The sequence below is a fragment of the Oncorhynchus mykiss genome, chromosome 14 (assembly GCF_057628025.1).
Source record: "Oncorhynchus mykiss isolate SJ-2025 chromosome 14, ASM5762802v1, whole genome shotgun sequence".
Taxonomy (NCBI): Eukaryota; Metazoa; Chordata; class Actinopteri; order Salmoniformes; family Salmonidae; genus Oncorhynchus; species Oncorhynchus mykiss.
This window is the reverse complement of record NC_143035.1, coordinates 24741563-24753038: the sequence shown is the minus strand read 5'-3', so window position 1 is coordinate 24753038 and position 11476 is coordinate 24741563. Positions and strand designations below refer to the sequence as shown.

Here is an 11476-nt window from a genome sequence, read left to right as displayed (position 1 = left end):
CACTTCTACATTAATGTGGATGCTACCATGATTACGGATATTCCTGAATAAATCATGAATAATGATCAGTATGAAAGTGAGATGCACAAATATCCTACCCCCTCAAAAAAATGCTAAAGTCTCCTGTTATTGTAAGTGAGAGGTTAGCATGTGTTGGGGGTATGGTATTTGTGGGTCTAACTTTCTAACTCCATTATTCAGGATATGGATGAAAATACCCTAAATGTAAAGCTGATAGTCTGTACTTTAACCTCAGTCATTGTTTTATTTAAAATTCAAAGTGATGGAGTACAGAGCCAAAACAAAACAACTTTCACTCTCCCAATACTTTTGGAGCTGACTGTATATAGTCATTCTTAATGACATAAACATGCATCATTACAGACAGTGGTTGGTATGAAACTGCTACAACATTCAGTGAACAGAGAGACATTTGCTACTCTGTCATGGTTTCTGGTACAGAGTGTTTTATTCATTTTAATTTTATTTAACTTGGCATGTCGGTTAAGAATGAATTCTTATTTACAATGACGACATACCCACGACGCTGGGCCAATTGTGCGCCTCCCTATGGTACTCCCAATCACGGCCGCATGTGATTCAGCCTGGATTCGAACCAGGGACTGTAGTTTAGAAAAAAGAATTGCAATTATGTTAGCACAGCTGAAAACTGTTGTCCTGATTTAAGAAGCAATACAACTGGCCTTCTTTAGACTAGTTGAGCATCTGGGGCATCAGCATTTGTGGGTTCGATTACAGGCTCAAAATAGCCAGAAACAAATAACTTTCTTCTGAAACTCTTCTTGTTCTGAGAAATGAAGGCTATTCCATGCGAGAAATCGCCAAAACACTGAAGAGCTCGAACAACGCTGTGTACTACTCCCTTCACAGAACAGCGCAAACACGGACGGCTCTAACCAGAATAGAAACAGGAGTGGGAGGCCCTGGTGCACAAATGTGCGAGAGGACAAGTACATTTCAGTGTCTAGTTTGAGAAGCGGATGCCTCACAAGTCCTCACCTGGCAGTTTCATTAAATAGTACCTGCAAAACACCAGTCAAAACAGTTTTCAGCTGTGCTAACATAATTGCGAAAGGGTTAAACTTGGATTAGCTAACACAATGTGCCATTGGAACACAGTAGTGATGGTTGCTGATAAAAAAATCAGCATAAAAAATGTTTCCAGCTACAATAGTCATTTACAACATTAACAATGTCTACACTGTATTTCTGACCAATTTGATGTTATTTTAACAGACAAAAATTGAAATGCATTTAAAATAGCAACACACTTAAAACAATAAATTGAAAAAGAATCAGTCAATAAAAGAGATAAAATGTTATCAAACATAAACACAAAGGCATCATTGATTAAAACAGGATTTTAACACCTCAATCAGTTTCACAGTGCAATACAGAGTTATTTATATATATATATATAATAAAACCTATAAAAAGCATGATACACAAACAATGATGAATAATCTGTTTTTTTACCAATGCTAGGCTCCTTGATTTTTGTTTGGGGGCAGGCAAATGATTTTGCGCTCACTGCAAATTCAATCAAATCAAATAATCAATATCAGTAGTACTATAAAAAATGGGCTATTTTTTGTGGAGTAGCGCTTGTTTAGATTATTTCCTTTACTTCAGAAATTACAATATCTTTCCAAAATAATACCTGGTGAATAAACGAGACTTGAGAGTGTATGGAGAATATTATTTCATATCCGTTTTGTGGGGTAGGCTACTAGACTAAAGGAAAAAGGGTACCATTTAACATATGATCCTGGAGCGTTTTCCTAAGATTAGTTTGATTATTTACACTCTGCTTATCCATTGAAGAAGGTATTGTAAATGTTTCGGGCTTTTATTAACCACCCATATTAGTCAGTTATCAAAATACTCCATAGCCTAATTTTACATGGAATTATAGAAATCAGTAAGCCTACGTCAGTGAATATAGCCTACATTAGACATGTTTCCATTGTCGCAAAATGGAGGGGGAAAAAATGTTGCAAAAAAATTCATTACAACGTCTAATGGAAACTGCAGATATAGGAGAAAGTTTCTAAAGATAGACAACAACAAAAATGTATTCAGAAGTTATTACAATTGTAATCGATCAAGAGCGTTGAAATCTGTACTGATATCAGTGCTGTACAGAGCACATCAGTCAATCAACCACGAAAATAGCGCCGAGCTAACGTTTCAATTTATTTTCAATCACCATGTTTATCACTTTGGTACTACATAGAACTAACTATATGTTCACCTGGAATTTAATTGATGAATTAATTTTATTCTATGATAAAAGGCAGCTATTACCCCCCAAAACAATACATTTTTCGCGTCACATCATTCTGTTTTTATCGACACGAGATATTTCAATGGAAATGCACCATAGTTGGCTGGCAACTGTAGAATTTATTTTCATTATGCGACTTTCCTAACAGTGACTTTCCTTTCCTGAGTATGTGGACTACACAGTCCTTCACTTTTTTGTACAACTTTGTCAAGATATGTTCCCCTCATCTGGTTTCCCATGTACTAAATAATATTTTAGCATAATTTAAAGCACATTCTTGTAAAATAACAATTATGGTGGCTTACTCTTCACTAAAGCACTGTCATTATCAGGCCATATGAATATTAGGTTAATGCATCATTATGTTTTCATTATTATTATTATTGTTATTATTATTTCATTCAGTAGGCCTATATGAATTATCAAGCATGGTTGTTTAGCCCACATACAAAAGAGCATAAGAGCCTATAGGGACAGTTTTGAAGGTATTTCATACATTTAGGATTTTGTTGATGAATAAGGCAAAACATCACTCTGAGACCTGGCCATGTGGTGCCAGGACAACAACCTCTCCCTCAACTGATCAAGACAAAGTAGATGATTGTGGACTACAGAAAAAGGAGGATCGAGCGCTCCCCATTCTCATCGAAGGGGCTGCAGTGGAGCAGGTTGAGAGCTCAATCAAGTTCAACAACAAAAATTCTGAATTTCCATCCCCAACTACATTTTCCACCAAGATAGAACTGCTAAAGGGGGTGGAGTTGCAATCTACTGCAGAGATAGCCTGCAGAGTTCTGTCATGCTATCCAGGTCTGTGCCCAAACAGTTCGAGCTTCTACTTTTAAAAATCCACCTTTCCAGAAATAAGTCTCTCACTGTTGTTATAGACCCCCCTCAGCCCCCAGCTGTGCCCTGGACACCATATGTGAATTAATTGCCCCCCATTTATCTTCAGAATTTGTACTGTTAGGTGACCTAAACTGGGATATGTTTAACACCCTGGCCGTCCTACAATCTAAGCTAGATGCCCTCAATCTCACACAAATGATCAAGGATCCTACCAGGTACAACCCTAGAGAGAATACAGTAGATGGCACACATCAGACGTGTGATTTATGACCTTACTTTATGGGTCAGGTGTGTATGCCCATATATGGGCATCCTGCATTCTGTTCTCACGCCTTAGAGTGAGTTTTATTTATTTTATTTAACCTTTATTTAACTAGGAAGAGCTCATTGAGATTAAAATCTATTTTTCAAGAGTGCCCTGGCCAAGATAGGCAACACCAAGTCATTACAAAAAAATTATAGACATACAGTGGGGCAAAAAAGTATTTAGTCAGCCACCAATTGTGCAAGTTCTCCCACTTAAAAAGATGAGAGGCCTGTAATTTTCATCATAGGTACACTTCAACTATGACAGACAAAATGAGGAAGAAAAATCCATAAAATCACATTGTAGGATTTTTTATGAATTTATTTGCAAATTATGGTGGAAAATGGTTTAAAATATATATTTGATAATATATCAACCTGGTGTGTAGGTTTTTCAGTAACACCGGGAGAAACAATGGCCGCTTTACTTGCTCACAATTACATATTGAATGATTTATGATCTATTTCTGCTTAAAAACATGACATTCCTTATCTTTTCTTTCTTGTCTTACAGTGGCAAGAAATGGGACGATGACTGGATCAAGGCAGAGGACCGCATTTCTCCAGTTTAACCTACTTTATGCACAAATGTATTCCTCACTCTCCCTCACATGTATCACTGTCAATCATAAATGGTTGGCCAACTTCACCATGATTGAAGCATTCATGGAGCATCAGCATGCCAACCATTTGATCTCAATCAGTTTCATGACAATGTGCATTTAGATATTCTTCATATAACGTGAGCTACAAACGTATTGCAACTGTGACACATTTGTTGTTGTTTGGTTCTGTACTCCAGCACTTTGGATTTAAAATGATACACTTACTATGATGCTGAAGTGCAGACTATCAGTTTTAATTTGAGGGTATTTTCTTCCATATCTGGTGAACTTTAGCAATTACAGCACATTTTGTACACAACCCCCCCATTTTGGGGGACCAAATGTATTGTGATAAATTCACTTATGTGTATTAAAGTAGTCAGAAGTTGAGTATTTTTGTCTTTTATGTTTGTACCGATTCATTTTACTATGTTATTAAATATTTGCGTTTAATATTTGCGTTTACGAAGGCAGATAAAACACACATGCAAAACAAATGGAATCACTTTTTACCCAGTGCAAACTGCACCCACCCAAACGAACACCTTCAGTCTGTGATAGATTCCTCGTCATCAGAGCTGTAGTGGATGCTGTCATAGATGTCATCTAGGTCCTCTTCCAGGAGGTCATCTATGAAGTTATTTTCTACGAGGGAGGTGTCTTGGCCCATAGCTTTGCTGTATATCAGCTTGACAGAGTCCTGGTATCTTCTGAGGCTGCTGACTCTCCTCTGAAGCATGGAGAAGAGACCTCTGCTCCCAGCTTCTGACTGATTCAATTGCCAGCCTAACACCAACAATTGTAATGTGTAGGGTAAATACAATGAAGTATTCCTTAAATTCAATAGCAATTACAGGGTGCCAACATCAATTGTACATATTAATGAAAGTTCCCCTACTTTGCCTGCTTAGGTCAAGTGCCACATGTGAAGCAAGGTCTTGTACATTCTCCGATTCCCTCTTTAGGCTTTCCCAGTGCTGCTAGACTTCCTTTAAGGACAATTAACTCTTCCTCCTTCAGCCGTCTCCGGAGCATCACCTGGTCAAAGGCTATTTTCTTTGTGAGTAGGTCAGCTGTAAATTCATAAGAATGCAATGTGGATTTGTAACTTTGGCAGTGCTGTCTGTGTTTGCGCAACTGAACAAACAGATAGCAAACAGAAACATAGTTATTGTGACACACAAACATACTACTTACTTTGGCCATGCATGAAGGTCTGCAGAAAGGATCTCATCTGCAGATGGTATTGCTGAATCTGGTACAAGGGTGTTGTACTCGTCTATGGCAGCTGTCCATTTGTCCTTTTCTTCCAATATCTTTCTGCACAGAGGGTGTCTTTTCTTGTATCCTTCTGTCATCAAAACGAAAGGAGAATGGAATTATTTGTTAAATTGCATGGCTTTGAAATGAAAGAAATGAAATGTGTGTAATTCAATATTCTTGAAATATAACAAACCTGTCTGACAGTAGAGGTTCTGTTTCCTTTGTTTGATGCTAAGAAACAGGACTTCAATTGTTCTATGTAGTACCTGATGACCATCCATGTTCTCATTTGTTTCCTCTGAAATACAATAAATCTATAAATTAACAACGTATCTCCAACGGTGCGTAGTTGCACTCACTTCCTGGAGGAACATAGGGCCTGTGAAGGTTTCTGGAACAAATGACTGGTTATGTGGGCGGTGAGTGATCCCCAACCTGGATAACCAGGGAATGTTTTGTCTGCCTCCTACCCTTCCACCTGTCCGGCTTGATTGCACCTGCCGATGGAAAACACCCTCTAAAGGTTAGCTCTCAGGGTCATTGGAGTACGCAAGCCTCTCCACTACGTCGAGGAGACAGTCCAGGAGAGCTACATTTAGGATGATTTCTTTTTTAAATCAATTTACCTGTATTAGCCCATTGCTGAACTTCCGTTGTCCAGTTGTACAGAGTCTCATCGCCTACACCCAAATCACTCCTAAACTTTTCGAGTCTGGGTCTCCTGGATTTTTGCTGTTGTCTGAATATTATGACAAAAACAAAACAGAATAATTAATTTTTTTAAAATAAATTAAATGCATAGATATAATACTTCTGAAATAAATGTATTGATCCACACAATACACCTTCAAGTATCTTCTGGACAATACTCTGTGCATGTTGTTGTTCTTCCTTCTGTTCCACCCCATGGCCTGGATGGTTAGCATGTCTGTTCTTGCTAGAAAAGCCAAATAGAACTCCTTATTCCAGATAAGTACTAACATAACTGAATAGAACAACCTTAAACAAAATGTTTACCTCCTTTGGACATTTGCTTGGAACAGATTGCAGCCCTCGACAAGAAGCCTTGTTCCACTTCCTCCCCCAGAGTTGTGCCAGCTCCTTCCTGATTCCGTCCTCCCCACTTAATCTTAATTTACATTAAAAAAAATATTGACTTAATATTGCAATTATGTGAATAACAAACATCTAAATGGGAAGCCTTGTAAAGGACTGACGCTGGAAATTCTCTGACCAGTTTAATAAAGAAAAACTCACCTGGCATTTCAAACGATGTGCCTTTGTATGCATGACAGAAAGAAGGGGCTTCATGTCTAGAAGAGTGGCGAGCTCTGGACAATGAAGGGCAACTTTGGTCAGGTAGGGCCAAAATTTGCAGATCACATCCGTACACATGCATTGTATGTTCCTGCTGCCAGACAATTCCTTCTGCAAGAACAGTGGGTACGCAAGTATCTCTCCACGCATCATGTTGAGGCTCCTTAGAAGTATTCCGTGGAGGCAGACGGCAACTTCAAGTCCCTCTTCATCAAGTTTGTTGTTTGTTTTCCTTGACGACTCTTTAGCTGCTGACCACTGGGATGCTCCACATACCCCTTTTCCATAACCCTAGACAAGGGAAGTAGAAGAGTAGAGGTAGAAATAATGTTTTCGGGGGGGAAGTGTTAACGGGACAGTGGTTAGGTTTTTAAAATCTAGCTGGGGCACTGAGCTACCCCCTGTGTTCGCTACAATGGAGATCAGAAGTTGGAAATTGACTGTCAAAAAGAAGCCCTTGTAAAGTGTATTGCATTTCTGAACAGAGGGAGTGGTGTAACGACCCTGGACTTGAAGAGAGAGGATTACCATCTCTCCAAAATGATAGGTTTTTATTGGAAAGGGTATAACGAGTCTGCCTTTGAGTCAGATGGCCCGAGGCCAGTCCTATTTCAGTTGGAGGAAGGGGCGTGTAGAACCCCTCGATCATGAACTCTCTGTTGTGCAGGGGGAACTTTGCATGTGTAGAGACATCGCAGTCTTCGCAGTAAAGCTGTTTCGGCAGACAGTCTCTACATCGCAGAATAGCCCTTTTCACATTGCATGACTGACAGATCTTCTGAGAAGCATGCTCTGCAGCCAGCAGAGAATCTACAATCTCAGGCCTGGACTCCCTCCACCTATCCTATGAGAGTTCCTTCCTCACACTCCAACTGTGTGATGCACCAGGCACAGCAGGATTTGAACACTCAGGGTCTTCTAAGTCAGCTAGGAGGATGTTAATTTCTCTATGAAGTATTGCTTTTTTGAAAACAAAAATGGGAAAATGATTCAATTAAGACTATGATAAAAATGGGAAAATGATTCAATTAAGACTATGATATAATTAATCTGTTAAAACACACATAGGGCTGTAAGTAGGTGACAGCAAATATATCTCTGCCCAATCTATGGTGTGACAAGCCAAAAACATCAGCTTTGATTCTACAGTAAATTCAATTACATGGCAGACCAAAATGTTGAGTTAAGTCTAAATTGGAATATCAAACAATATAACTTGATCCCATCATCGAATAGAAATGCTGAATGTTCTTAAAACAGCAACAACACACTGAGTACAAAACATTATCTTTCCCTGACAGACTGACCAGGTGAAAGCCATGTTCCCTTATTGATGTCACCTGCTAAATCCACCAGTGTAGATAAAGGGGAGAAGACAGGTTTAAGAAGGATGTTTAAGCGTTGAGACAATTGAGACATGGATTGTGTATGTGTGCCATTCAGAGGGTGACTGGGCAAGACAAAATATTTAAGTGCCTTTGAAAGGGGTATGGTAGTAGGTGCCAGGTTCAACGGTTTGTGTCAAGAACTGCAACACTGCTGGGTTTTTCACGATCCACATTTACCCGTGTGTATCAAGAATGGTCCACCACCCAAAGGACATCCAGCCAAATTGACACAACTGTGGGAAGCATTTGAGTCAACATGGGCCAGCATCCCTGTGGAACGCTTTCGACACCTTGTAGAGGCCATGCCCTGACGAATTGAGGCTGTTCTGAGGGCAAAAGAAAGTACAACTCAATATTAGGAATATTTTGTACACTCAGTGTATTCTGACTACAGAGTAAACTCTCCTCAAAGGCACATTTTTCCAGATTCCACAATTACAGACAGTGGTTACAAAAGGAAAGACACTGTGTAAACATTCCAATAGTGGATTTGAATGAATTCCACTAAGACTAATTCCATAATGTGGAATGGGAGATTGCTTCATATTAAAGGAAATGTGGAAGAAAAAGCTCTGCCAGGATGTTGTTATTGCACTCCCCTACAGAAGTACCAGGATGTTGTTATTGCCCTCCCCTACAGAAGTAACAGGATGTTGTTATTGCACTCCCCTACAGAAGTACCAGGATGTTGTTATTGCCCTCCCCTACAGAAGTACCAGGATGTTGTTATTGCACTCCCCTACAAAAGTACCAGGATGTTGTTATTGTACTCCCCTACAGAAGTATTTGGACAGTGATCCTAAAATGTTGATTTTGTCTCTACACTCCAGCATTTTCATTTGCTTTGTCGAGAAGCTACCTGCAAGTAAACATTTTGTTGGATCGTGTTACCATCCGTATCCTGTACATACGACTAGTAAAACTTGCAACTAGACATATAAAGTGCCTTCATTTCGAAACGGTAAATCAGAAAAGTCTAAAAATACCTTGAAATAAAAGGTGACATTCTGTACTGTAACCTCATATCAAACATTTGATCTCAAATCCAAAATTCTGGAAACACATTTAAAAATGTTGCATCACTGTCAAAATAAAGATGTAATGCAGTATAATTCAGTAACACCAAGATGACCCCAATTTTGAAAGTAAAACAATATTAACATACCTATTTCTTCATCAATGTTTAAAACTGGAGTTGATTCCAATCCACTGGTCCTCCTCTCTAAAATAAGATGTGCAAAAAAGGAAAGGATTAGACTTAAAGGGACATTCAGAAGTTGATAAAGCCATTTTTGGATTTATATTAATGCTATATGGTTAAAACTATTATTTTAATAACATTGATGGTAAGTTATTGCAATAATAGCTCTGTCAATAAGTTGAAAGTGGTTACATTTCGCCAACCCCATCACTCAGCTTTTAACCAAAACAGGAGAAGGGAGTGTGCTTTGTTATTGTTTCAACTATCAATTACAGATTTTATAAAAATACAATCAATTAATTACAAGGCCACTGAATAACAAGGAATGGTATAGATTAATATATTCAATCTCTCATCAATACCTGATTCTTCCTCAGTGACTGGCCCAAAATGTTGCACTAGTCTGGCTCTTGATGTACTGGCCCTTGGAGCCACTCCTTTCGTTAAATATGTATTTTCATCAGAGACAGACAACAGTTAGAGACAGGGAAAGGTGGGATCAGACCTGCATGTAATATATTATGTGCTGTGGGTAGATGGTACTAGACTGGCCTATGGCACGGCAACAAATGTTTGATATGCTATGATACAGTATGATTGAAAGGAAAAAGTCAGATCAGGGATCAATAAAATTAAACACCTAGACAGGATTAAACTTACCAACAGAAGTGGATGTAGTTACCTTCCTGGTTTGAGAAACAATCTGTCCTCTCTCATCCCTTTGTCTCCATCTGAACCTAATCCCTGGAGCCTTGTTTGTCTTTTTCTTCTTATTTTCCTAAAAAGTGCATTTCAATTATCATGGCAGGCCCACTAATAAAAGTCTCCCACAAGCATGGCTTGTTTGTGCACATATGGAGCACAAGCAATAATTGTATTTTCACATAAGGTGAAGTGATTTGTCAGCTGAGGAAAGGCACCTGCAGTAGAACCATGTTCTGGCTCACTCACACTGCTAACATGTGTAGAAGTTCACAAGGATGCTAACAAGTGCACCCATGTGCCTCATGCTCAATGGGCAATATCATTGATGCCCATGTTCAGGTCATATCACGGAGTCTACGTTTATATTCACATTTGTGGCATGTGGGGTCTACTTTGACAAACAAAAAGCAATGATAAATCATAACGCTGTGGTGCTGGGGTTGTGTTGGGAATATTTATGCACGTATGGGAGCTGTAGGGGTTACATTACCGGTAATGTACGACTTGTTACATTACCCGTTCTGGGTTGAGCTCCTCAGCCAGTCTTTTTGCCTCGTTAATGGCCTCGTCCAGTTGGGCTTGTGGGTCCTTCTCTTGGTTGAGCTCCTCAGCAAGGCGTTCTGCCTTTTTAATAGCCTCATCCAGTTGGTCTTGGGGGTCCTCAGAGGCCATACCATCTCAAAATAAACATAAAGAGAAAACTTCCAATCCTAACACATTCCTTCACATAGTAACCTCCCCCGTCTATGAGAAAAGCTGCATGTCATTGATAGCTGTGTGTTTTACTATGTCCTGCACGTCACTAAAGGTCTTCATCCTCCTACACACACAGACTGACTGATCTACAAATCACTTTGCCTAACAAATACATATCTATTGTTACTTGCAGATCAGTCAGTCTGTCACCATTTACCAACAATGCACTATTAGTCTGTCACTTCCTTGTTCATGTTGTTCTATGGCATGTGTGCAACTCCAGTCCTTAAAGGCTACAGTGTCTACATGTTTTGATCAATGTAGATCATTGACTAGTTAGGACCTCCTCTCACCTGATTGTCTGTCTTAACAGGATTTCATCAACTCCTTTACGTACCTCCTTGGGTCCCTCTCTCCTTCTTCCAAGGAGAAGTCACAAGGTGAATACAGATTAAGTGGCAATGTCTTTGAAGATGCAAAGAGGAAAAAGGGGAATATATAGTCTACTGTATAGGTGGCTAAAATAATAAGTGAGAATGATATCCAAATATACGCAAGTAATGCAACAAAAATATCCACACATTCTATGTTGTGAATGCAACTTTCTTTATTCACCTTAGTTACGTAACCTTCCTTACTGATTTAACACGTTTTTTAAACCAAACACTTTAACAAACACAAAACAAATGTGTAACATGCTGTATTTCTGACAACAAGGGACGAACTGGCGACCTACCCGTTATCTGTCCAGGGTCCAGACATCCTGTATGAGCGAAAAATCCATAAACAACAAGTGTCACATGGCCGGATTCTTGTTCTTCTTGTAACTTTCCTGCAG

At 39.1% G+C, this 11476-nt stretch overlaps 1 protein-coding gene across 1 annotated transcript; it reads right to left on the bottom strand.

The window, feature by feature from the left end:
* Positions 1–5957: 5957 nt before the first annotated feature.
* Positions 5958–11476, bottom strand: LOC110489020 (uncharacterized). The gene is made up of 10 exons (XM_090198649.1): positions 11375–11476; positions 11036–11103; positions 10459–10619; positions 9898–10015; positions 9600–9674; positions 9202–9258; positions 6589–6939; positions 6349–6460; positions 6177–6268; positions 5958–6070 (listed from the first exon to the last, which is right to left on the bottom strand). The coding sequence occupies exons 1-7, from the start codon at positions 11398–11400 to the stop codon at positions 6893–6895; spliced, it is 552 nt and encodes a 183-aa protein (XP_090054775.1). The 5' UTR covers positions 11401–11476; the 3' UTR covers positions 5958–6070; positions 6177–6268; positions 6349–6460; positions 6589–6892.

Bases quoted from the DNA above. Each gene is read 5' to 3' on its own strand.
- LOC110489020 (XM_090198649.1), bottom strand. From the start codon at position 11,400: ATGTCTGGACCCTGGACAGATAACGG. The intron at 11,104-11,374 runs GTAGGTCGCCAG...GCATCTTCAAAG, and splicing joins GGACCCTGGACAGATAACGG to ACATTGCCACTTAATCTGTA. The intron at 10,016-10,458 runs GTAATGTAACAA...TGCACTTTTTAG, and splicing joins AGGAGCTCAACCCAGAACGG to GAAAATAAGAAGAAAAAGAC.